The sequence below is a fragment of the Aristolochia californica genome, unplaced genomic scaffold (assembly GCF_029961685.1).
Source record: "Aristolochia californica isolate CCGP_79_NKW_82.1479 unplaced genomic scaffold, dmAriCali1.0.hap1 SCAF_7, whole genome shotgun sequence".
NCBI classification, from domain to species: domain Eukaryota; kingdom Viridiplantae; phylum Streptophyta; class Magnoliopsida; order Piperales; family Aristolochiaceae; genus Aristolochia; species Aristolochia californica.
In genome coordinates, this window is record NW_027182268.1 from 34,528,918 (window position 1) to 34,553,969 (window position 25,052).

Here is a 25,052-nt window from a genome sequence, read left to right on the forward strand (position 1 = left end):
CTTACCCCTCAAGCACCAAAAACAAATTTCATTTCCGGTTAAAGACCATCGCGTCCCTCACAAAATACCCCTTGCTTCTCCGATAACGTAAGGGTAATTTCGTAAGTTCATTACATTTAATGGTCCTCTAACCGAAACCCGCTTCTCATTTACTGGATTAAAGTAGTGAGTTTGGCTTATCTGCTGACATGGCCGTCCCCCATTGGATAGAATAGATTTTTGCCAACGTGGCAGGACCTTTATCGGTAAGTCAGATTTTCACGTGAATCTAGGAGAAAAAAGGCGAGTATTATATTGGTTTTATAGGATCTCGCGTGGTGCAATGATTTGAGGCTTTTTTGGACTTTTCCTCCTCCTTCCTCTGTGGCAGATAAGCGTCTTACGTTTGGCATTTTGGGTTCAATCGCTCCTGATGAGAAGGATTTGACGATTCATTCTCGGCAAATTCTTTTCCTTGGGACGCTTTTTTTTTTTCTCTTTCACTTTTATCAATTTCTCTGCGCTCATCTTCTGAAAATATCTTGATACTGATTTTTTTTTTCTTTCCACTTCTCGAGTCTTCTTCCCTCTGATCCCAAGTTGACCTTACAACTGGAGTTTGTAACTTGTCATATGTCCCATCTGTTATTTGTTTCTCAATTGAATATTCGTCACTGGTGTTTTTTATTCTCACTGTCGTATGATCGTCAGTGTGTAAGTTCTCGCCGGAGTTTTCTGGTAATTAGGGTTAATGTGAGGCCAAACCAAGCATTGCCGTCAAGGTTTGGTCGAGCAGATCATCCTGATGTGATTTGATGTGGGATTGATTGTTAATCGGAACTGAAATTCAGATGCTGATGCTGTAACGTGGAAGATGTTGTGCCTTTCCCTGTCTAATGGAGTCACTATTTCTGTTTTCTCTTTTCTTTTCATATTCTGGTGTATACTCTCTTTAAGGGATTCAAACTGCTGGGAGTTTGGGGATTTTATTCAGAACTTGGAAAGAAATAAGAATCTTATTCGCCAGAAGATCGGAGCGATCTTATCCTATCATACCGTTGGTGTCAATGGGGACCGGACAAAGATTTAGGAGACAATTGCATGGACAAGATTGTTAGAAGAAAATTCAGCCATTAATGATGATTGCCTGCTCTCGAAACGAATGGGCAAGCCTTAACCTGTAGCGGCTAGGTGACTCGAGTTCAATAGACCCTCATTGGTGAGAACAGGGCAGGACTGAGAAGCAGCATGTGAGAGAGCCCTTTCACCTTTTAACAGCTTTACGGAAATCTTCAGAGGTCAGTGCACCTCTCTCTCTCTCTCTCTCTCTCTCTCCTTTGTAGTTTTGGCTTGTACTGCTCAAACGGAAGAGTAACCATCATCACAGGGCTTGTACCCACTGAGACGGAGACGTCTAATCTTTAGCCCTTGGGGAGGGTCTTAAAGTGCAGGAGATGTGGAGTGGCCCATGCCTGGTAGATGTGGGGAAGGAGGGAGTTATCCTGTATTTGGCACTGTGCGTGCTGCTGAGCGCTGAACCAGCATGTAGCAACTGCGGACGGATCACAAACGAGCAGAAGGTGAGCGTTGAGAATTGCCCTGGAGGTGTATGAGGAAATATCCAAGTGAAGGAACAGTGGTGGAAATGACCCACTCCTTTTGAATATGGGATTCTGCCAAGAGTCAGCAGGAGCTCCGTCCATGACGGAAACCTTGTTCAAATTATTTTGCTCGGAAGAACATCCCCATTTAGAATTTGTGAACATAAGACATATGTGCAATACTGATTTCTGTGCACTGGTAGACAGGAACTGCATTGGTGCCAAATGACAACTGAAGCGACCAAACGAAGTGGAGTCACCGCCTGATTTTGCCACAGGAGGCAATGAAGTTAGTCATCAGTTACAATTTGTTGAACCTGGTAGCAACTCACGCTTCAATTGCGGCAGTTCTGAGTTGTAAAGTTTGATTATTTAATCTGTAATTAACGTTTTGAGTTTTAAATTTCTGACAAAAAATTGCTTCTTTTCAGGTGGAAAATCCATAATTACCCAATCAATTACCCCATTTCGTAGTTGAGGCAATAACCCATGCTGAAGCAAGAAAGGGACTGGGCTTCCTTTTTATATGCAACTTTGTTCCACGGTTCCCTCAGCAATCCAGCAACGCATTCGGTCTTATGTTAAAGAATCCATTGTCCTTCTCTGGTTTAACTTCTGACATTTGTGATTAAAGGTCACTCATCACTTCCATCTCCCCAGTCTTTCTCATTAAGTCACTGGAAACATGAACTGCGGCAACTGGAAGTACCATTCCTGCCTCCCTGATTCAGTGCCCACACTTATAATATACCATAACGACAACGTAAGGCAAATTATAGTAAACCCTCTTCTAAGCGAACTACTCAAAAAGCAATGAAAAGACACTGTATGTAATGGATACCATTAGTGATCTCTTCGCTCTCAAGCTTTCTTATCTGCAGAACCCGCTCCCCCCTTTTGGAAACGGCCCCTGCAAGCAAAACACTAGGGATTTTTCCGATTCGTCCCTGAATGGAACTCGTTGTCCGTCAAAGTTCCCGGGTCTGAAGTTTTGTTTTGTAATCCGAGTGTCCCTGATCTCTTCGCTCTGAAGCTTTCTTATCTGCAGAACCCGCTCCCCCCTTTTGGAAACGGCCCCTGCAAGCAAAACCTTCGGGTTTTTTCCGATTCCCGGTCTGGAGTTTTGTCGAGCAATCCGAGCGCCCCTAGCTTTTGCAAAAAAAAAAAGTCCACCTTCGATTTCCGTGTGGGATGTTTTTCTGAGTTTCTTCATTAAATGCCAAATATTCCTCTCACAGTCTCTTCCTTCCTCCCCAAATTAAATGGAGCTGATACGCGCACCCGCATGGCACTGTGCATATCTGAAAATTTCGCCGCTTCACCTGCTCTTAACAGTTGGAAAATGACTACGCTGCTGAACTTTCGTGGGTGGGTAAGGATGAAGCTAGGTTCGTGACAGAGGATCTTAAATCCGTAGTTGCAGAATAGCAAAAGCTTAGCAGCATTTGAAACTCCATTATCTGGAAATGAATCATCCGCATTGTGTTCACGCTTTTCATGCAAAGACAGACCTTTAATCTGAGACGTTGATAAGACTCGAAATTTGCTCGAATTTTATTTTTTAATTCTTCTCATAAATTACTCTGAAAATATGAACTCCGGCTAAATTGAAAAGACATTTGCTCACATTAAAAATTGATTTTTTTTTAATAAAACATTACTTCATATTACTTTGCTAGGCTAAAGTTTGAGAATCTCACGAGCTTCTGACGTTAACAGAGGATTTTTCAGACGGAGTTTGGTTAACAGAGGATTTTTCAGACGGAGTTTGGTTAACACATCGTTGTCCTGTGGGGACAGCCTAACGGCGTCGATTGTCCAAATTACCCTTACCGCGGGAGATTTTATTCTACTTCACCCAAGTCGGATTGCCATCAGATACGAAATTACAAATCACGCCTTACCAGGTACAGCAGGGGACAGGTTTTCTCATGTCGGCCGCTTTCAAGTTTGCGGCATTTCCAGCGACAAAATCTTTGGTCGGAATGGTATTGTTGGAAAAGTTTCAGGGTACGTTCGTCATTTTATGGGCAATGACAAAACGGAGTGAGGAGGGTGGGGGTGTTTTCACTTTTTTTTTCCTTTTCTTTTTAATTTTTTAGTTTTAATTTTTCGTTCTCCTCTCTCTGAGCTCTTGCAGGTGGGAAAATACAGTGGAGATCTCGCTGCGATGGCGATCGGTCGCAACTTACAGATACTTCTTTCTGTTCTTTGATCTGCCATTTTCCCGACTTGATCGGTTTCTTGTTTGCGGAAGGTAGGAGCATATCTGCTGGCCCGTTCTTTCGTCTCCTCTGTTACTGCTTCTCCTTGGGCTCTGAAGCTTGAACTAGGGTTTTGATCCCTGTCATTTCCTGAGTTGTTCAAAGGAAAACTGGAATGTGGGTTTTTATTTCGGAACTGTTGTTGGCGTCTATTTTGGGGTTACGAATCTATGAATCTTATGGTTTGTCGGATCTTTTTCCCTTGGGGTGTTGAACCGGGATGGAACGGTTGCTTTGCTCATTCTTGTTGCTTTCTAAGGTAAATTTTGATATGTATGTTCTGGGGGTTTAAGGTCTGGTCTCGCTCTCTTCTAGTTGGAAATAGTAGGGTTTTGGGTCTCTTCTCTTGCCGGAACACCGATTGGCAGTGGGATCTTCTACATTTCACTTTATTTGATGGGCATAAGGCAGAATGTTGAAGCCGGCTTTGGAGTACGAGTCCCATGGTCTACAAGTTGATACATCATAGGATTTCTGGGTTTTCTCTGGAGGTGATCTGAATTGAAGTGCAGATCTTTTGCATTTTGTTTGCTTGAATGCAACTGAATTCTGTTTAACGTAATATGGAATTAGGACGAGGAATGCTCCTAGATATTTGATTGTGACGTTTTAGTTCTGAATCGGCATTTATTGTTTGAGATCCTTTTACATTATTTTTCTCTAAATTTTTGTTTGTGTATCGTTTAAGGAAATGACCACCATGTCGTAATTTCAATGGTTCTCAGTCTTAGATCCCAAAACTTTCGATGTTTTATATTTAGGTCTCTAAGTGATCAGGAGAGTATTAGATCCCTTTACCTTCTCTTTTTTTTTTTTTTAGAAATTAGGTTGCTTCCTTCTCATCATTTGTGTATCACTCTTCATTTTTTAGTGTTGACACATGTCAGGGACTGTTCGGCTGATTTTGGTTTCGTACTCGTCCAGGATTTATTTTCCACCTTATAATGTCTACGGAAATGAAAATATGGCTTGTTAGCTCCAATGGATGTTGTTCCCGACCTTGAATCTGGATCCATCGGACAATAGAATTTCCATTTTTCTGACAGTTTGCTCTGCTTGTTGGGTTTTGTTGTGAAGTCCATGAATTTATATTTTTCTTCCTTAAAACCCATGATTCCTTTCAGGCTCTTTAAAAAAAGTGGATAACCAAATAATTACTTTTATTTTAATTAATTTTTAGTTAAAATTACTAATTGCAATTCTGAGAGATCGTTCCCTGGTTTTATCAATTGATTTTAATTCTTGCTTGGTATGACTGTATTTTGATTTGTCTTTTGAAGTTCGGTTTGTCGGTTATCATATTTCTAGTCCAGTAACTGCCTGGGTTTTTGGATCTCTCTCTCTCAACTAGTTAGGACGTGATGTTGTGACTTTTCTTTTCACTTGTTCTAATTGGTGAGTCCTTAAGGTTTCTGATCTTTGTTTGCATTGACCACTGTTGCTTACCAGTTCCAGTCTTGTCTGTGGGGATTGTGGCCACCTGGTTTTGAGTTTGATAATATCTCTCTAGATTTTGAAGCCTACTGAGAGGATTAAATGGCCTTTAAAGTTTGTGTCATTGGTTTAGTTCAACGTGCCTGGTGTTAATGCATAATACTGTTACATTTCTTTGTTTTGTATAATCTGTTAGTGTTCTCCAATGTGACTGTTTCCCCCCCCCCCCCCCCCCCCCCCCCTGACATTTGATCTGTTATGTGTTTGTATTTTGCAAATTCTGAGCTTAAAATAACCTGTATTTTGGTGGCAGATTCACCATGAGTATACTATGGTTTCTTGGCATTCGAGTACTTTTTCTTTTTCTTTCCTTCATCTTTACCTAATCTTTGGTTGGTTCTGACCATGTTTACCATCATTTCCTTTATGTGATGAAGTTGTACATTCGGGTTAACAACAAAAATAGGTCTTACAAAATATGAGCTAAGTAGAGACTAAACTTTCATCTAAAAAATATGAACTTTAGAGATTTAATTTTCATTTAAACTTTCTTCTGAGTATTGCAACTATTTGACACATTAGCTGTGGCTTCTTTCTATATAATTTCACCTCTGGTTTTTAAAAATCAATTTTCATTTTGTATATCATGTCAACTGATGATGTTTATATGTTTTCATCTCCAGAGTGCCTCGGAGTGCCATTTTACTGATCTGACAGATGTACATTCACAATGTTGATTGCTGGAGTTTTACAAATACCCTATCTAAATACTATCTGGATTTTGAGTAATTAAAGATATTTTTGGTGTCTGGTGCTCCTATACAAAAATTTCAAATAAATCAGGGCCTTGGAAGTGTCTGGTTCATCTACTTTCCTCTTGATCTTTTAACAGCACCTGATGGGTTCCCGATTTCCCTCCCATCAGCTCAGCAATGGCCTTTATGTTTCTGGCCGGCCAGAACAACCAAAGGAGAGGCCTGTCACCATGACCTCAGTTGCTATGCCCTATACAGGCGGAGATATAAAAAAATCTGGGGAACTTGGAAAAATGTTTGATATTCCTGTAGACGGCTCCAAATCAAGAAAGTCTGGTCCCATAGCCGGTGTGCCATCTAGGACAGGATCATTTGGTGGGGCAGCTTCTCACTCTGGTCCCATCAATGCTGCTGCTCGGTCTAGCTATACCACTTCTGGTCCTGTCTCAGCTGGCGGAATCCCAGGCTCTGCTTCGATGGTTACCGGAGGTTCAAATAGACAGAAGTCCAATTCAGGCCCACTTAACCGTCATGGTGATTCAGTTAAGAAGGCATCAGGTCCTCAATCTGGTGGAGTTACCCCAGTTGTTCGTCAAAATTCAGGTCCTCTTGCACCAGTACTCCCTGCTACGGGGCTCATTACATCTGGGCCAATTTCTTCTGGCCCATTGAACTCATCTGGGGCTCCAAGAAAGGTGTCAGGTCCACTGGATTCTCATGGGTCGGTTAAATTGCACAGCACTTCTATTGTTCACAACCCTGCTGTGACTAACTTGAGTCAGGAGGATGAATATTCCTTCAAGAGAAGCTTCCCAAAAACCATACTTTGGTCTGTGATTCTTCTATTTGTGATGGGTTTCATTGCTGGTGGATTTATACTTGGTGCAGTGCACAATGCCATTCTTCTCATTGTGGTTGTGGTGCTTTTTGGCATCGTTGCTGCGGTTTTCACATGGAACACTTGTTGGGGAAGGAGAGCTATCACAGGTTTCATTGCTCGTTATCCTGATGCTGAGCTTAGAACAGCAAAAGATGGGCAATATGTCAAAGTTTCTGGGGTATGTGACATGTTAAGGAATAGTCGGGATCTTTCTGTTATGAAACATTTATTTCTTAAACTGACTCTCTGAGGGTATCTAGATTTTAAGTTCATTTACTGAAATTGCTGCATGTTCCCTTTGTGGAGTCAGTGCAGTCCTCATAACACTGAAAATGTGAATGAGCTAAAATATTGCCAAAACTGAGCTTAGCTTACTGTGACCACTGGCCAGATCACTCACCTTGATGTGACAAAAGTTGTAAAAAGATCACCAAGATACAAATACCGAAAATTTGAAAGTCAGCAATTATTTTTGTTCCATTAGAGGCATACTCCTGATGGAATTTATCATTTGGTGATCTGTGGTTGTTAAGGATGCCCAACTCTATTTTTTTTAAAAAAAAGGGTTGTCAAACTTTTTTTTGCCTTATTAAAAGTGTTCTCTTTTCATGAAACAAACAGTTATACTGTAAGATATGTGGTGTATGAGGCAAGGAAAAAGAACAGATTACTTTCCAAAACTTGTTGTGGTGTCTACTATCTGAGATTTAGTGCTCAGCTAGTGAAATAAGAAAAATAAAAAAAATTGATGCATGATTTATAAGAAAAAAACAAATTTAAGACAATTAGAGGGAAGTCTGCTTCTTGTAAAGAAGTTTTATGGAGCATTTGTTTGCTTAGTTTGCCGTGCCCTGTTATGTTTATGTTCATCTCAGCAACATATTTATTAATTTAATTGTGCCCAAAATGTATTGTAATGCTTCGGAGTGCTTTTACCCTTTTCTCAAATTTCCTCTTACCTTACATTTGCTTTTTAACTTTTGTATCTTTTTTTTTTTTTTTTTTGAGAGGGGCGTGGCGCGATTCGAAGTCGCGACCTGTCGCACCTAATGTAAACAGAATACCACTAGACCAAACAGCCTTAGGTTAACTTTTGTATCTTTCAAAATATGAAGGATTTCATTTTTTTTTCCAGGTAGTCACTTGTGGAAATGTGCCCCTTGAATCATCCTTTCAGAAGGTCCCTAGGTGTGTGTATACGTCGACCAGTTTATATGAGTACAGGGGATGGGATTCTAAAGCTGCCAATGCAACACATAGACGTTTTACATGGGGACTCAGATCACTGGAGGTGGGTCTGCTAATGCTAGACATCTTTTACAACTTTCGTGATGAAAAAAGTGATTATCCTGTTGTCCTTGATGGGGAGCAAAAATTTGGTCTTATATTACTCTTCTCATGCTTTAATTTGAACTCTATACTGATGCAATGGTATCTCAATTTTGATGCAGAGGCATGTTGTTGACTTTTACATCTCAGATTTTCAATCTGGACTGCGAGCATTGGTCAAGACTGGTTATGGTGCTAGAGTGACTCCATATGTTGATGAGTCAATTGTTGTTGACATCAATCAGAAAAACAGAGATATGTCTCCGGAATTTGTACGTTGGCTGGGCGAGAGAAATCTTTCTAGTGATGATCGAGTTATGCGTTTGAAAGAAGGGTAAATTTTGCAAAATCCTTTTCAAAATAGTATGTTCCCTCAGATGTCCTCAAATGGATGTCTTATTCGGTTTCAATTAGTTAAAAATACGAACAAAATAACTATTCTAGCTTGTTGATGAAAGATGATTCCAAAACATTTTGGTGTTGTAATACTGTTTTGAGATGTTTCATCAAACTTTAAATTTTCAATAGGTTTAGATACCAATATTTTGTTTTTGGCAGGTACATCAAAGAAGGAAGTACTGTTAGTGTAATGGGAGTTGTTCAAAGGAATGATAATGTACTTATGATTGTTCCTCCACCTGAACCGCTCTCCTCTGGTTGTCAATGGGCTAAATGTATTCTGCCGGCGAGCCTTGAGGGTATTGTTTTGAGATGCGAAGACACGTCAAAGGTTGATGTCATTCCTGTATAGGTGGGGACTGGTTTGTGTTAATTGGATATGCAATTTGCAAATTGTTTTTGTTTGGTTATGATAATGGGTTGGAGGTGGTGTTTTCCTTTTCTTTTCTTGTAACCCTTTTTTGTTTTTCTGAAAACACTTTTGGTTGTATAGCTTCCGATGCTTTCTTTTTTAGGCTTTGCAAGCCCTTGTAATGGGGATTATTTGATTATTATAGTAGAGGGAATGTTGTGTTGGAGAGGAGGCTGGGGGGCTGCTTTTATCTGTGAAGAATGTTGAGGTTTTGAGTAGAATGATTTGAAAGGATGCCCTCAGATGTTTGGCCTGTATATGTTATTTTCTCACGAGATTTCCGTCTTTCGATGGACGCTTATTCTTTTCTATTTTAGTGACTGAATTCATTGTTGTCCCTGTCTCGTCTTATATTAACTTCCATCGACTTTGGAAGAACAATATCATGCCTGCAGGTGGTACTGAAGTTGAAATCGAGTATGATGCAGATGCTAAGAATTAGAAGAAAATGAAAATAAAACTGTTTCTGGTATCATTACATTATGAGATCCCTTCGGTGAAACAAGAATATTATAGAGAACGTCAGTAACATCAATTAGTTGGATAATTACCTGTCGACGGAGGTTCTCTCATTGAAGATGAAATCATGAATATTTTAGTGTTTTTTTTCTTACGTTGAACTCAGTTTGATCCAGGGCTTTCTTTTGAAAAAAAAAATACAGTAAACGATTTTTTTTTTTTTTTTTGTGTTATTGATTCCTGTTCTGATGGGGGTAAATCCTCCATCAGCTAAAATCTCTGCCATACCCAGACATTCGAATCTGACAAAAATATGTCCAATAAGATTCACGTTAATTAATAAGAATAGAGAAACTGAAAGAATCAAGAATGCATAATAATAATTGCTCATCTTTTATAGTTTTTCCAACTATAAATCACATTTTTTTATGAAGGGAATCTGACTGAGACATCTCTTTCATAGAGAGCAACGCGGACGATCAGGGAAGAGCGCAGTTAGGTCCTCTCGCAATTTTGCTCCATCCGTTCCTGGGCCAGAAAGCATGAAAGGATCCGTAATTTGATATAACTCCAAGGTCAAGTGTGAATTGTGAACTTGTGATGTAAGCTGTATCCTCTTACCTTATCGGCTTATCTCCAACTCACTTACTGGAAGCACAGAACTACTGTTGAGCGCAGTGATTTCTTGTTAAGTCTGAAGCATGCCCACCTTAAATTTGTTTACAAATGTTCCAGTAGACGCCGTTGTCTCTTCCGACATCCTCAAAGATGCGAGTAAAGCTGTTGGAAAGATCATTGGGAAACCAGAATCTGTAAGCTCGCTCTCATCTCCTCTCGCTATTGGGAACTGCTTTAATTTGTTATAGTGTTTTTTTTGGGTCATTTTGTTGCTTTCGTGGAGGCGACATTTCTTGTTTATCAATCTTGTTTTTGTGAAAATCGGGAGTGGTGTCACTCATGCGGTTAGCATCATAACTGGGGTTCTCCTTTCTTCTGATTTTCTTCCTTTTTTTTCTATTATTAATGATCGTCAAACCTACTTTCGTGTTTGCTCTTTTTTTCTTGAGCTCTTTTAATTATCAGTGCGCGTTCAGGATTACTGAATTTGGAAGATGGTCAAGTCGCAACCCTTAATGCATAGGACATTTTTTTTTAGTTATCCTTCTTGGATCTCTTTTACTTGATTGGAAGAAGTTATATAATTCTTCACATTCTTTCATGGATTTTCCGGCATAGGTGTACTAGCCGCACCAACTGTTCCTTTGCGACGAATATATATAATTCAGTTCATGGCGTCTTCTGGTGTATTTTGTCATTGTGGTGCTATGACCTACCCTCACATAATTTGCCACTTTAATATGGTCTCAGCGGATAGTCGTTTTTCGTGGTTGTTACTTATCCTTTATATTGTTTTCTTGGCTTATTTAACATGCTTTCTTTTACCACTTCTGGTTGATGGTTCAGTATGTCATGATTTTGATTAATGGAGGGGTCCCCATTTCATTTGGGGGAAGTGAAGAACCAGCTGCGTATGGAGAGTTGGTTTCCATTGGGGGCCTAGGCCCCAGTGTGAACGGCAAGCTCAGTTCTGCTCTTGCTGATATTCTTCAGACCAAACTCTCGATAGAAAGCTCCAGGTTCTATATCAAATTTTACGATGTTGAGGTGAGCTCCAGAACAATTTCAGTTTCTTGTTGCCATGATATCTGTCTTTTGTATTTCCTACTCGTATTAGCTACAGCACTTGTTGCCCCTATATGCATGCTTCTATAAAAAACTTAATCTTATTCCTGTTAAGTGGGTGAAATGAATAGAATCTGCTCTTAATTTGTTTACTTGACTCCAAGTAAAGAATGCCTAACATTCTTTCTGAAATTCAAATAAAATTCCGTTTGAAGGCAACAAGGAAGATCTTATTTGCTTTGTCACTATATCATCCTTACCCAAGTGGTTAACATAGAATACAACCATTCAAGGACCACAGAGAATTTAAATGCAAATTTTTAATGACAATTCATTCGTGTCGATGCTTTGTATTAATTGTTGTCTCACTAAATGTGTGAAATGTAAGTATTCTGGGCTCAACTGTTGTCCTTGATCACCACTACTAAGCAGTTAAAAATCCTATTGTTGGGACCCTTTTCTCGAAGGCCTAGGGAAAGAGGTTCCCACTCCTCTCGGGTTGCTGAGGTTAATGTAAAAGCGAGTGACAGAGAGAGAGAGTTCTGGCAGGAGCTTGGTTGGGTCTCCAAAGCCGAGAATACCCACGAGAAAAAAAACAAAACTAATGTGGGAGTCATGGCCCTTAATCATCCTTCCTCTTTATTTTATAACTCGTCATAATTTGATTGGCAACTAACCAACTAAGACTCTAACGTGTGTAGAAAACTGACTACAACGAATTCATTTACCAATATAGCAATCTAAACTCCTTGCTCAACTAGGACATTAGAGAGGGGATGACCTCAGCTTCTTACTCCTGCACCCCAATTTTAAAAGACACCTTTGTCCCTCATAGTTCCCAAACATTTTTCTCAAGTCCATCTTACCTGCAAAAGACTTAACCTACGGAAGACATAACTTTCCTACCAAGGTGGCACCTAACACATCCAATCTAGGCAAACCTTTTGAAAATCAATGGATTATCATTCATTGTAGATCTTCCTCACCTTGATGATTGTCTAATGATTGACAAGAGATGTTGATCTGCTTTCTTTGGCTAGTTGTAGCACATCCATGTGGTGGAATTTTTTCTTTGAAAATCCTACATACCTTGACTATTTGAGACATATATACCAATAAGCATATGATGACTGTAAGTGAACTTTGTTCAGTATGATACTTTCCTGCTGACGATCTATTTTTGTTATCTATCTATCTCCATTTTAATGTCAGAGGACTTTGGAAGATGTAGGTCTTTGTTGTTCTTTCTGCGCAAATGAACAGATTAGCTGGAGAATCACTTATCAAATTGGCCACACTAGCTAGTTTTCTTCTCTACCAACGTTGTCCAACATTTCAACAAATTACTGTTCACATTGGTATGGTCATTTGTGTTGTATTGATTGGTAAATCTATGGTTTTAAACCACACAAAGTGGCTATAACTAAAACTAGGGTGGAATATTGGGAAGGAGAATTTGTTATAGTACTGAGTTTTGTAACCTGAATTTTGTCCAGTATGCTGGCTGGTTCAAAGGAACACTATGATGGAAAACCAGAGAAGAGAGTGATTACCTGAGACTTAGAGGGTCCCGACCTCCCAAATTCCAAATTCTTCTCTGCTGTCCTTCTCTCCTACAATTCCTTTATTCCCTCATTCTCCCATGGTTGTCCGGCCTCAACTAACTGTCCTGGGAAGGACAGTTGGCCTGTGCTGTTGCCTCCCATTCTGGCTTTCGTCTAATCCCCTCTTTTTCTCCTCGAAGTCCTTTTCTGCCCCTGCCCCTTCTCTCATATACTCAGTAACTTAAGGGTCTGTCACACTATAAGCTGTTGCTGTGCTTCATGTTGACATTTGCCCATTAAGGCCTGGACATATTAAAGTGGAGATTTATTCAACCATGCACAATTAGGTTGTTTTAACATATTTATTGAGAGTCCATGGATTTCCAATAGTATTGTAGATCAGGGACCCATGTTCAAAGCATCAATTATATAACCAGAGGTACTTGTGGTATCCATGGACACTTAAAATCTATTGAAAGGGTAACATGGTAACATCTTAAAGACTTGATTTCTGCATGCCTTCCCGCACTGTACGAATACCCTGGAAGTGGTGTGAAAATACTGCAAAGTTTGAACAGCTGTCTTGCTTTTTCATGCTTCTGAAATCTTAAATTAATGAGGAAAGGCAGAGTTTGTGCAATGTTAGATTATAGTTCTTACATTTGTTGATCCACTAATGGTAGCAATTTCTGCTTAAGTAGGAGAAATTAAAACACTGATACCAATTTGTTTTATTGTATTTCATAGGTGTTCATAGTGGGGACAATAGTGAATGATGACCTTTCATGGCCTCATTTTCCATGAAAATGTCAAAGCAGTGGAAAAGCTAAAAGAAAATTATTAGTTCACCACTATATTTGAGTCTTCTTTTAAAAAACCTAGATGAAAGAAGGGATCAATTATACTAAACGATTCATTGTATGACAGGATGAAGATACAGCCCACGTAGGGACACTGCTCACTCATGTTGTCACTTTAACCTGCATGAGAAAGTACCTCTACATTTATATAATAACCATTGCTAGGTGCACTTTATCGTATGAAAATGTGACTCTGAGTTTGTTCTATTCTCGTCAAGTCAGCAGAGTCGATCACCTCCAGTTGCATAACTGTTCAAGTCAATATGTTTGCAAAGAGATGAGAGTCATACAACTTGGCTCAAGTGCTACTAGACTCAAGTTTGTGTGCCTGAGTTTATGTTGGTTGGGTTATAGGCAGACGAGCAGAAGCATGATTTTCCTGAAACTGTTAGTTCTAGGATCACATTTGCAAATAATCTAATGAAGGAAAGTGAAACTATGCACTCTTATAGAGATCTTGCTTCTACTTAATGATGTGGTGAGTTGCTGTTTTGTCTCTTTGTTTTCTTTTATCTGTGTCCCCCTCCAGTACTTCTCTCATCTCTGCTGCAATGTTCTCCTGTGTAATATTTCTCAGAAGCTGTATACGTTCTTTTTACCTGATTTACTGATCTTTTGTTCAAGGGAGCAAGGAGTTCTGGGTGCACCCTTTGATAGGGGTGATTTAAGGCTTAGCCCACTTTCTGCTTTTAACTGAATGTGATACTCCACCTTCTAATCATGTTTTGAGTTCACCTGCCATGAACAGGAGTTGCACAGACTGCTTTGTAGCCTAATCACTAATTTATGCCCTTTTTGTACTAATTCATTTGTGTTTTTGGTTGTTGGCAGCGTTCCTTTTTTGGGTTCAAAGGTTCTACATTTTAAAGAGGTTACGTGTACCAAAGATCTAAGTATGTTTGATGTCTGAAGAGGATGATCAGTTACCCTTCTCGGTTATCAAAGAAGTACAGGAACTATCCTTTGTTAACTAAAATGAAGACTGCCATGAACTTGGGTTTTACAGAATCTCTGGTCAACTTTCACTTCTTTATTGTATTTGATTTTATGGATGGGAAAAATGGAAAATAGGGGCTGGAGAGGTTGGAAAAACGTCTTATGTTTAAAATTCAAAATGTAGGAACGAGTATAACAATATATTTGGAAAATCTCGTACCAGAACAAATTCTTTTTCTTTATAATCTTGGAGCATTCTAACAATAAATTTGGAAGATCTCTTACTGTCACATAAAATACTGTTCAATCTTTATAAAGGAGCTCATAAAATTCTCACTCTGATGACAATCTTAACACAGATTAATACGTTTTTCTGCTAATGTTGAAACTGTAAATGAAAATTTTGTCAATAAGAAGAGAAGCCATTTCTATCTTCTTCTATACATGCTGATGACAACTCTGCAGATTAATAAACTAAAGCAGAATCTTCACCAGATACATATCTCCATTAAATCTCAACCCAAAAGCTTCCGCAGGCTGACTCAAACCATCCACCATACCCCAAGAGATATATATACACTGTCCAGATTGATTCGCACAGGCTCTATGGAATGATCTACTACTTGGCTGCTGGCCTTCAACTCTCAATCTTTTCCACATCATCTTCGATGATCTCTTCAAATTCAGTGCATGGGATCGCATCTTGATAGCTGGTGCAGCGCTAGGATCCAACACCCAGAAGTCATCTTTCCGGTGCCTCTGGGAGTCTTCTCCTCCATAGATTAGAACTTGGCCTCCTAAAATAAGAGTTGCAGAGTGTCCAACCCGCGGATCAGGCACAGTATCAGGCAGATTATATGTGTCACACATGAGTTTCACCCATTCAGGATAATCCCCACCAATGTTCAAGAGCCATAAATAATTATGGACTTCATAACCATTTCCTCTACCTCCAAAGAGGATCACCAGTGTTCCACCGATCCATGTCAGGGTATGCCCAGATCGAGCTGGGGGTGACACAAGAGTGACAATCTCACGCCAAAAGGCTGCTGACCTTCCACCATCTCTCAGATCCAACAACCATGTATCATTTAGACGGGATCCATCAAGCCCAATCCCCCCGTGTATCACCAACTTCTCCCCGACGCAACAGCCTGCAAGGGCTCCACGGGGAGGGAGTTCATTAGGCCTCACATCCAGTAACCTCCATGAGAGGTTCAGTTCTTGCTTTTCATTACAGATGAGATGGCCAATCCATGTATCATTTTGCCGCATCCCTTTGTCATTGATCCCACCACAAAGAACCAGTCTGTCACCAATGACATTGCAGGTCTGTCCAAAGCGTCCTGTTGGGACACCTGAATTGATCTGTTGCCACTGTAGAACATGCTGGAACCCATTCTCTGTTTGTGTTATCCATGTGTCATCTAGATGACGTCCTGCAAGAAGCAATTTCAACCCGAGGGAAGTCTACAGAAAAAGGAGCAGAAAGAAGGAAACGCAAAGAATTTCACTGGGAGAAGGGGAAGATAGGAAGATAACGGGGTCCTGAACCTGCAATCAGGTTTCTCTAATTCTCAAGTGGAAACTCATTTATCTTCGATTCAGTCCCCAATCCAATGGGAATAAGAAAACACTAAGAATGGAAGAGCACGATATGGGTATAGAAGAAACTGACCTCCTGCACACCCTCCACCAAACAAGACCAAACAATCTGATACAGAATTGAACGAGTGAGAAGCTCTGGGTATTGGAGAAATCCCATCTTGAGCAGCTAACCTGACGCAAGAGACAGAACCGAACTGTGAAACCTGCTGATATAGCTTCTTCCAATGTATTCTTATGCATTCAGCCGCATAAGAAGCTTGAACACCATCAACAGAGCTGCTTCCAAAATCTCTCCCACAGATTGACTGCCAGAATGCGTCAGAGGACGCCATAGTTCTGAATCTTTTGCAAGTCATAGAGAAACAAAGGATCGATTCTATAGGAAGCAGGTGGAGGATGTAGAAGATATGGTCATGTGCAAGGCGGGTTATGCAGGACTTGCTGTTATGAACTTCAGCCATGAAGTTTACCATTACCGTCTCAGGCGCCGGTATCTGTGATGCCTTCACCTATTTATGAATTCATGAGAAAAATAGCGACGTCTCCATTATGATGAATGTGAATTGGTGAGAAAAGAAAGGGACGACATGGGTAGTTTCGACATTGCCTTTACGGGTTCAGAATGATCTTGAATACCCACGACGGAGACAGCACGGGTAATTTGTCCTGCTTCAGATAGAACACTTGTAATGGAATCACAAACAGACTAGTTGATGATGGAGTTAGCATTTTCTATCTTCCGATAGGAACTGGATTAAGTCGCATAAGCAAGGTTGCTGAGTTCTTCGACCCTACAGATGCAGACGAAGAATAATAACTCGATAACCGATCAGAGATACTAATGCACAGAGTAATAGACGAAAGGGAAAGGAAGCAGGTAGGAAAGAAACTTGACCTAGTCAAACTATACAGAAGACAGGAACAGGGAAGGATGCGTTATGGTCGATCTGATGGCGTAGAAGCAGGAAACATTCTAAACATGGCTAGGCACTTTGCATCACTTTCTCCTCGACGTCGGAAAGAACTAACTTCCTTCATTCTCTTTGATTGGTTTATTGAATGCAAGATAGGATTGCCACCAATCCCTCGATTCAAGTATAGTTTCCAGGGTGTTTCCCATCCTCCAAATATTAATACCAGAGGAGAAATGTTCATTGTTGAAGATGAGTCTCCCAATCAATCAAATTAAGGTTGATATCTTGCTTCCATTCACATTGTAAGAAAGAGAGATTGGAGGACAAGGACAAGAGCAGAAAGCACGATTGGAGGTTGAAATAGACTAAAAGAAAGCGTACACAATTGAAGGTAAAAAAGAAGAAGAGAGAAGTAACAGTTATTATTCTGTGAATTCACACTAAACATTCTGGGGAAACACCTTTCTCTTCACCATAGAAGGACCAAACAATATTGTTCCATGGCCTTACAGAAAAGAGATTTTGCTGCAATACTACACCCAACAGTTTCACAGTTTATTCAAATTGGGAGAATGACTCTTTGCAGCCTGGTTTTCACAAAATTTGCGAGACCTTCACATGATCTGATATAACTTTGTTCCAAACTTTACTAGGGTTAAGGAGCTCCTTAATCGACTTGAAATCAGCTACATTTATGACAATGAAATACAAGCTTATTGCAAGTCTCATGCACCACTGCCCACTCATAAAGAACAAAAAAAAAAAAAAAATTACATACCTTGATCTACAACTTATAAAGAAGTGCTATAAATAAAAAAAAACAACTTAAAAATAAGTAATGAACATTTTAGTGGACAAATTTTGACAGTTAATTCTCCTCTTCTCCCATTTCACATAATATCTGGATGGAGACCAAATTTGGTAACAACTTGTTGGTTGTTTATGGTTTATTTCCAATGTTATGTTAGAAAGGAAAAGAGAGCACTGAGAAGCTTTTAAGAAGCTCAACTACTTTGACTGGAGCCCTTGCTTATTAGTTTATGAAGGGCAGCCTTTGCTTCCTCCAGGGTTTCAACAGCGTGGCCTATATCAAATGAGAGCCTCTGAATGTTGAACTGAAAGGGAGCAAAATTTAGAGATGTAAAAACACGTAAAACATCTAAATTGGAAAGAGTGGAGTGGAAGGGAAGTGAAGATAGACCTGTGCCCCCTGTCGAACTCGAATGTCGGTTCCCTTGCTATCAATTGATATGAGAGCTGCATCATCTATCTCTGCCTCACTAGATAGGAGTTCTTTAAGTGGCTTTGAAAAGATAGCATTGAGTTCCTAGGCATATTTCATGAGGAATAGTAATAGCTTTCTTATCTTAGAGTTCCCTTCAAACATTTTTTGTTGCATCATTTCATAATATCATGCACAAAATGAGAAGCAATATGACTAGGTGCTCACCTTCAAGTACTGTTCCCCTCCATCGACTGCAATTTTGTCTGGCCTAAGGGCCTCATACTTCTTGACTTCCACCCAAGCAACAGTACCAAAACCTCCAATGAAGTATATGTCACTGATCAAAAGAAACTAGATGAAACACCCTCCTTTCATTGGCCAAATAAATGAACTCCATATATGACGATCAAACGACTGTCTATCCTTATCACTTTAACACTCCAGACAAGAAACCAATCAGAGATTATACATTCTTAGGTGTAGTTAATCTTATCATACATTCTTAAGCATAGTTTATCTTTTCTTCAAAGAGAGAATAGACAAACTAGAAAAGAAAAGAAAAAATAAAGGAAAAACAAAAGAACAAAAAAAAATTGATTATAGAAAGTTGTGCAATATAGTCCAAAAAAAATGTTCCAAAATTTTTCCACTAAAAAACAATAACAAACTTAATATATTATATACGTAAGGCAAAGATGGGATATAAACATTGCATTCAAAACAGATTTTGGAAAGAAACAAAGATATACTCATTAGCTCAATGCTCCAATAAAATCTCATACTCATCTTTCAAATGATTCTCATTGACATCCAAATTAAGAACTGATGTATGACGATATTCCACATATTTAATATTTCACCCTCGCAGAATTTGCTTAAAGAAAAACATAAAAAACAAAATTAACATAGGATAAAATTCTTTGGTGAAACTAAAATGAAGGTTTTCATGAATCTAAGAACATTGTTGTATACTTTGTTTTATTGGATTCTTTTAAATGAAATACAATTAAGTTCATGAGAACAAAACTTGAACTGCAATTGAGCTCAACTTGCCTACCACAACTGCAAGTACAAAACGAACCTGATGTTTTCCATCCTGAAGTAGTAGAAGTTGCCCCATTGTTGGGATGGCCCCTGCTGGTGTTTAGCTATGTATTGTTTGTGGGCCCATTCCTGATCATGGAAAAAAACAGAATATAGGTCTAGAACATATTTGGGCTCTAGGTAAAAGTTATACCAGACGGAGAAGAAGAGATTCCATACTTTCTTTGTTTCTTTACCTTTTTTTTTTAGAATAATCCTTCACACTTTTTAAGTGAAACAAATAGACAGTTTCTGATAAGGGATGTTATAGTTGCATCTCACTAGTCCATCTAAAAAACTTCAGAGCGTTCAACACTCTGCAGGATATGTTCTTCAAATCTAGTGATAGCTCTATCAGTATATGATATGTCCAAGATAGATCCGGATTCACTGGCATCCAAGAAATAGTACTCAGACTTAAGTAAATGAATCTTCTTTTCTATAATAAGGTCTTAAAAAGATACTGCACACTGTCTAAAAATCAAATCTCTGTTTAAGAATCCTGACTACCACAAGCTTACTGTTCATGACTAACAATTTGTTGAAAAATACAGTTCTTTCCTTTCCGAAAAGGAACATGGATCAACTGGCCAAAAGAAAGCTCCATAAAATAAATTAATTAAATTAGTTATCGTATTCAAAAAGGAGTAAATACAAAACACACACCTGTTCATCCTCAGGGAGTGGGAAAACATCACCAAATATTGTCACTCTCGCATTTGACAATCCACTCCATCCTGGTATCTACAATTCAGAGAAGCTACCAAAGAGGTTAGTTTGTACTAAAAAATGTAGAAGAAGGCAAAGAAGAAGAAACATACACAATAATACTTAAGATGACTATTAGAAGGGTAAGAAAAAACCTGCACAACAAGTGTACATCTTGGATCTTCCATTAGATTGCGAGTGTGGATAGCCAGAGGTGAAAATGAAAAGATTGGATCTGACAAAAAAAAAAAAAAAAAAAAAAGAGCAAGAGCATGGAATTTTATCCCAGACTGTTACAGGAAGAGAAAGAAAAAACTCTTCTGAACACAAAAAGAAAAAAATGACTTACGACCCATAGAATCAGGAGCAAAATCAACCAAGGAACCAAATGGATAACCCATTCTGCGGTGATGCATCCGTGACATTACCGTTGACAAATGAGCGAACCTAGCCTTGAATTATAGACAAAAACAACCACCACCAATTAAATCTATAAAGCTAATCTAATGGAGACATTCTTATGCTTGTCCTAAGAGAAGTGGCTTTTTCTTTTCTTTCCTTTTCTTTTTTCCCTTTGAATCACTCATTGCACCATGTAAACTATGTACCTGCTCCATCAGGTTCCGGACTGCCAGGGCTGGATGAGGCAGACCATGAGAAGAGGTTGCACTCTGCACCCCACCAGAAATTGGAGTTCTAAAAAGACCAGCCCTGGTACCACCAGGAGTTCCATTTACACCGATCAATCCTGTGTCCATCTGCATATTTTCATGCATGTGACTTCTTTTACACTCATTCTGGCATAAATTACTCTTCAAACAAAAAAATAATAACTATAATTGATTAATCACATCTTAACAAGGTCAAAACATACAAGCCCATTCATAGTTTGAGTCAGGCAGTTTTTTTGTTTATTGTCACCAGTTTCACTAGCAATAGCCTCTAACACTCATATTCCACACGGACAAAAAAAATTTACTGCAAAATTATAAAAAGCGGATCCACCAACAGACAAGGATAAGGCTCCACTTAAGTAAATAATTTTTTCTTTATATTCCAGGACCGTTCAACACACAATAACTATAGAGAAATAAATTCTCTCAATATAAAATTGAAATACAATTATTTAAAAAAATGCATTCAAAATAAAAGGTAAGACAAGTTAACATAAATTTAAAAATACAATATCAGAAGTTAGACATTGCGGAATAAAAACTAAAAACAAATGCTAGAACAAAATGTTACTGAAACAAAGGATAATCATCTGGCAATTTGTTGATGGGGTTTGACTCAAAAGCTTGTGCCTGAGTCAAATATAAAGCACTGTCTTCAGCATTGTTAAAGTTCACATAACAGAACAAGAAGATCCCTATATTAGCAAAACTTTCACTTCAGATGATTCTATATTTGAGTCAACTTGTCTTTGTAATCATTCCCCATCAGCCTTTGGACCGTGCTGATTGACTAATCGTTTTATTCCTCTTTTTTTCAACAAAATATCCACATTATAGAAAAGAAAAAGTCCGGGCTACTACAATCTGTTGAAAAACATTAGAGGCAACCGCCATAAATGCGAGCTCAAAACTTGAAGCAACGTTCAAACAGTACCGCTCTAAAGCGTTTAAGGGCGGTAAGGAACATCGATCAAACATGAAATATAAAAACAGGAAAGCAAGATCGAATTGATATTATTTTCTCCATTTCATTAGAGATCAAAGACAAAGTTCAGAAACAAATGTTACCAGTTTATGTTTTCTGAATCGAACTATAACTCAAGGATAGGAGAAAGCCGGGTGAAATACAAGTTTTTACCATTCAATCCGACGCATGGAAAGGGAAAAAACGGAACGCTTTACGGCAACGACTAAGGCAAACAAAAAAATACCTCCAAGCAACAAAACAAACAAGTGAATCACAAACAATAAGAAGAATTGAAGAATTTTACCTCCAACGAAGATGAATTCTCATCAGGAATCAAACCAAACCCGTTTCCCGAAATCCCTTCTTCTTCACTACTATCTGAAACTTCACGTGCGTGAGCACGGACTGTAGGACAGCATATAAAAACTTTCCGAGCCGCCAGATTCTCATTGATTTTAACATGCCTACTTAGTCGAACAGATTTTTTTATGGCAAAAGAAGGTGACTGAATAACAGGGGAGTTTTCCGCGAATTTGCTATGGATAATGGAGCTCGGAACCACTTCCATTTCAGAGGGAACGGTTTCAGAAGAGAGAAAAAACAGTAAAGCAGGGAGGAAAGCCAAGCTGTTCAATGGGGTTTTCGGTGGGCAGGGTTTTGAGCGGTTTCGCAAGGGAAAACTGGGGGGGCCATTCCTGTCCAAATCAGATTCCAAATCATAACGCGGGTTACATAAGAATTCCGTTAGAATAAGCTGAATTCTTAGTTTCATTCTGTCTCTAACATGAATTACTCATTTAAAAAGTCTACTTTTGTTGATATCTACACTCAAATGAGGATTGAATTGCTCATTTGTCACGAAAGATAAGTGGTCACTAGTATCTTATATGTGAGTACAAAGTGTTTCCTCTTGATGACAATAAGATATATTGTCAATGGATTGGTGGAACTCTGCCTTCAAGCCGATGTATTCAATTTGTAGTTTAAATTCGACCATAGTCTAGTGGGACTAAAAAAAATGGTCAACTTCATAAATTAAATTGTCGATGAATTGATGGAACTTTTGGCTTTAAACTAAAATATTCAACTTGTAGCTTGATGTAGCCATAGTCCAATAAGACTCTAAAATTTGATGAACTTCTTTAAGACTCTAAAATTTGATGAACTTCTTTAAGTTGTATTGTTGAAGTCCACTTCATTATGGAACTTTGGGGAGTTGAACCTAGCCAACATTGATTATCCACTCACTTGAGTTACAACTTTTGGGTCTTGAGTCAATTGATGTAGAACGTTATCTGGTCTCTTTGTCGGTAGTCATTGTTTATTACAAGTTTTACCTCAAAAGACTACAAGTTTTCATATTCATCACCAATAGGATATTTTCCCACAAATTTTTTAGGTTCAGTCTCTTTTGAGGCTTAACTCTGAACAACAACATAATTTGGTCAAGTGTTTGTTGAAAACAACTTTTACAATTGTTGAGCATGTCTCAAAACTTAACAAAAGCAAACATGAGGGCAACTTACTGGTTTGATATTTCCTTGAGAACACTAACAGTTAATGTTCAAACAACCTCAATTGCTTGAAACAAAATCTATCAACTAATTATAAAGTGTCTCAATCGATTGAAGCAAATAAATTGGTCAATTTTGGGAGAGCCTCAATCAAATGAAATATCTTTTTTGCTACTAGCAACTTGCTTCGGATAGAACCTTTCTTTGAATACCATTTCATTTCATTAGAAATTTGTATGGACAAGATAATTCTTGCATTATAAAGTAGACTCATATGACAATGTTATAAAAACCAACCCTATCACCAACTGCCTCAATTGGCTATGACCATTGGTTGACTTGGTATGATGTCATAATGACGTATTTTTTAAACAGAAAGGATCAGGGGAAGTATGAGAGGAGAGAGAGAGAGAGAGAGAGTCTTCCCCTCTTGCTAAATATCCAATTATATTTTTTAAATGAAGGAGATTCTTCCTCATGGTTATGATTAACGAGGGGAGGAGAGAGGTAACAACCCGTTCCCCCTTTCTTTATATCATAAAGGGAGGAGCCTCCACCCCCACTGATGTCCACATTGAGAGTAATGTCACATGCGCGAGGGAAGAAGATCTCCTTGTCCAAACCAGATGTTGCTTGACTTGGTGAAGTCAATTAATTTTGTCATATTTTTTATTTTTAGCATTTTCAAATTGATAGAGGGGTCAAGTATAGTTTGACAAAACTACTCATTGGAGTTTATTTTAAGATATAAACTTAATATACTTTTTAATAGTGTTAATTTATATTAATAGAAGCCTAAAAATTGAAAAGATTTGTATTGGGTTGGGAATTAAGACTCATAGGGTTGTATAATTTATGTTAAAAGTAAATTAAAATCTATATGTATTGTTGGATTTAGGATCCCATGATAACATCTTATATAATTGGCACAAGAGAGAGAAGAAGTAAAAGGTGAGGTAAAGGAGAGAGAAGAGTGAGAGAAGAGAAGAGAGTTTGAAGTTGCGAGACGGTTTGAGAGAGAATGATGGAAGGAGGATTAGGTTTTAAGTGACGTCCTAATCCTCCCCCACATTGTATTTATATTAATGAGAGAAACAATAATTACATTATTACCCTTTAACCTAAGAAAGGAAAGAAAGGGATAAAAGTCAAAAGGTAAATTACATCATGACACTATACTTCGATCTTAACTTCCAAAACTCCCCCTCAAGTTGGGGGAGAGAAAACATCATAGATACCCAGCATGTCGCATATAGTGGTCTGAATCTTGGATGCAATTGGTTTCGTAAATATGTCTGCTACCTGTCCCTGAGATGAAATATGTCTGAGAGATAAGATACCAGCTTGAAATTTCTCTTGTATAAAATGGCAATCTACCTCAATATATTTTGTTCTTTCGTGAAGTACCGGATTTGAAGTAATATGAATGGTTGTCTGGTTATCACAATATAATTCCATAGAGACTTCTTTATAGAATCCCAATTTAATGAGAATGGATTTGATCCATAGAAGCTATTTGACTGCGTGGGCCATAGCTCTGTACTTTGCACTGGATATAGCAACAACATTCTACTTTTTTTTTTCTCCATGTAACCACGTTGCTTCCAACTAAGGTACAATACCTAGAAGTGGACTTCCTATCATCAGGTAATTCAGTCCAATCTGCATTCGCAAAAGTGACCATTATTTTTGTAGAGAAGTCCTTTCCCCGGAGCTCCTTTTATAAACCTCAATATCCTCTCCAGAGCTTGCCAATGGGTAAGTTATGGTTTATGCATATATTGACTAACCACACTTACTGTATATGATATATTTGGTCTAGTC

General features: G+C 38.6%; 4 protein-coding genes and 1 long non-coding RNA gene across 9 annotated transcripts; 3 read left to right on the plus strand and 2 right to left on the minus strand.

The window, feature by feature from the left end:
- The first annotated feature begins 435 nt into the window (after positions 1–435).
- Positions 436–2,318, plus strand: LOC137937662 (uncharacterized). Of its 2 annotated transcripts, XR_011109633.1 has the most exons (4): positions 436–1,277; positions 1,367–1,559; positions 1,784–1,900; positions 2,012–2,318. It is a non-coding gene; the product is annotated as an uncharacterized lncRNA (long non-coding RNA). The 2 variants fall into 2 exon arrangements; XR_011109632.1 differs by having other exon boundaries at positions 1,367–1,900.
- A 1,367-nt stretch (positions 2,319–3,685) lies between these two features.
- LOC137936401 (uncharacterized membrane protein At1g16860-like) lies at positions 3,686–9,386 on the plus strand. Of its 3 annotated transcripts, none has more exons than XM_068781046.1 (5): positions 3,686–4,335; positions 5,962–7,091; positions 8,049–8,204; positions 8,365–8,576; positions 8,801–9,386. In XM_068781046.1, the coding sequence occupies exons 2-5, from the start codon at positions 6,177–6,179 to the stop codon at positions 8,991–8,993; spliced, it is 1,476 nt and encodes a 491-aa protein (XP_068637147.1). In that variant the 5' UTR covers positions 3,686–4,335; positions 5,962–6,176; the 3' UTR covers positions 8,994–9,386. The 3 variants fall into 3 exon arrangements, with proteins under 3 accessions (XP_068637147.1, XP_068637148.1, XP_068637146.1); XM_068781047.1 differs by having other exon boundaries at positions 3,686–4,103; XM_068781045.1 differs by having other exon boundaries at positions 3,686–3,837.
- Positions 9,387–10,047: 661 nt separating this feature from the next.
- On the plus strand, positions 10,048–14,780 carry LOC137937005 (uncharacterized). Its single transcript, XM_068782017.1, has 3 exons — positions 10,048–10,324; positions 10,977–11,177; positions 14,431–14,780. The coding sequence occupies exons 1-3, from the start codon at positions 10,214–10,216 to the stop codon at positions 14,464–14,466; spliced, it is 348 nt and encodes a 115-aa protein (XP_068638118.1). The 5' UTR covers positions 10,048–10,213; the 3' UTR covers positions 14,467–14,780.
- A 214-nt stretch (positions 14,781–14,994) lies between these two features.
- LOC137937861 (F-box/kelch-repeat protein At1g51550-like) lies at positions 14,995–16,604 on the minus strand. The gene is made up of 2 exons (XM_068783046.1): positions 16,214–16,604; positions 14,995–15,974 (listed from the first exon to the last, which is right to left on the minus strand). Exons 1-2 carry the CDS (start codon positions 16,602–16,604, stop codon positions 15,010–15,012), a joined length of 1,356 nt encoding a protein of 451 aa, XP_068639147.1. The 3' UTR covers positions 14,995–15,009.
- A 1,120-nt stretch (positions 16,605–17,724) lies between these two features.
- Positions 17,725–22,372, minus strand: LOC137936847 (uncharacterized). 2 transcript variants are annotated; one of them, XM_068781761.1, is made up of 9 exons: positions 22,019–22,372; positions 20,682–20,831; positions 20,423–20,525; positions 20,229–20,308; positions 20,032–20,109; positions 19,364–19,455; positions 18,508–18,619; positions 18,259–18,384; positions 17,725–18,172 (listed from the first exon to the last, which is right to left on the minus strand). In XM_068781761.1, the coding sequence occupies exons 1-9, from the start codon at positions 22,280–22,282 to the stop codon at positions 18,062–18,064; spliced, it is 1,116 nt and encodes a 371-aa protein (XP_068637862.1). In that variant the 5' UTR covers positions 22,283–22,372; the 3' UTR covers positions 17,725–18,061. The 2 variants fall into 2 exon arrangements, with proteins under 2 accessions (XP_068637862.1, XP_068637863.1); XM_068781762.1 differs by lacking the exon at positions 17,725–18,172 and having other exon boundaries at positions 18,265–18,337.
- Positions 22,373–25,052: the final 2,680 nt, after the last annotated feature.

What these genes read in the sequence shown, in the direction of transcription:
- LOC137936401 (XM_068781046.1), top strand. Translation starts at nt 6,177, where the DNA reads ATGGGTTCCCGATTTCCCTCCCATCAGCTCAGCAATGGCCTTTATGTT. An exon ending in GGGGACTCAGATCACTGGAG is followed by an intron (nt 8,205 to 8,364) that starts GTGGGTCTGCTA and finishes ATTTTGATGCAG; the next exon opens with AGGCATGTTGTTGACTTTTA. An exon ending in GTTATGCGTTTGAAAGAAGG is followed by an intron (nt 8,577 to 8,800) that starts GTAAATTTTGCA and finishes TGTTTTTGGCAG; the next exon opens with GTACATCAAAGAAGGAAGTA.
- LOC137937005 (XM_068782017.1), top strand. Translation starts at nt 10,214, where the DNA reads ATGCCCACCTTAAATTTGTTTACAAATGTTCCAGTAGACGCCGTTGTC. An exon ending in TCATTGGGAAACCAGAATCT is followed by an intron (nt 10,325 to 10,976) that starts GTAAGCTCGCTC and finishes TTGATGGTTCAG; the next exon opens with TATGTCATGATTTTGATTAA. An exon ending in TCAAATTTTACGATGTTGAG is followed by an intron (nt 11,178 to 14,430) that starts GTGAGCTCCAGA and finishes GGTTGTTGGCAG; the next exon opens with CGTTCCTTTTTTGGGTTCAA.
- LOC137937861 (XM_068783046.1), bottom strand. Translation starts at nt 16,604, where the DNA reads ATGGCTGAAGTTCATAACAGCAAGTCCTGCATAACCCGCCTTGCACAT. An exon ending in TGGTGGAGGGTGTGCAGGAG is followed by an intron (nt 15,975 to 16,213) that starts GTCAGTTTCTTC and finishes TGCTTCTTGCAG; the next exon opens with GACGTCATCTAGATGACACA.
- LOC137936847 (XM_068781761.1), bottom strand. Translation starts at nt 22,282, where the DNA reads ATGGAAGTGGTTCCGAGCTCCATTATCCATAGCAAATTCGCGGAAAAC. An exon ending in TGCTCCTGATTCTATGGGTC is followed by an intron (nt 20,309 to 20,422) that starts GTAAGTCATTTT and finishes TTTTTTTGTCAG; the next exon opens with ATCCAATCTTTTCATTTTCA. An exon ending in GAGGGGAACAGTACTTGAAG is followed by an intron (nt 18,385 to 18,507) that starts GTGAGCACCTAG and finishes AAATATGCCTAG; the next exon opens with GAACTCAATGCTATCTTTTC.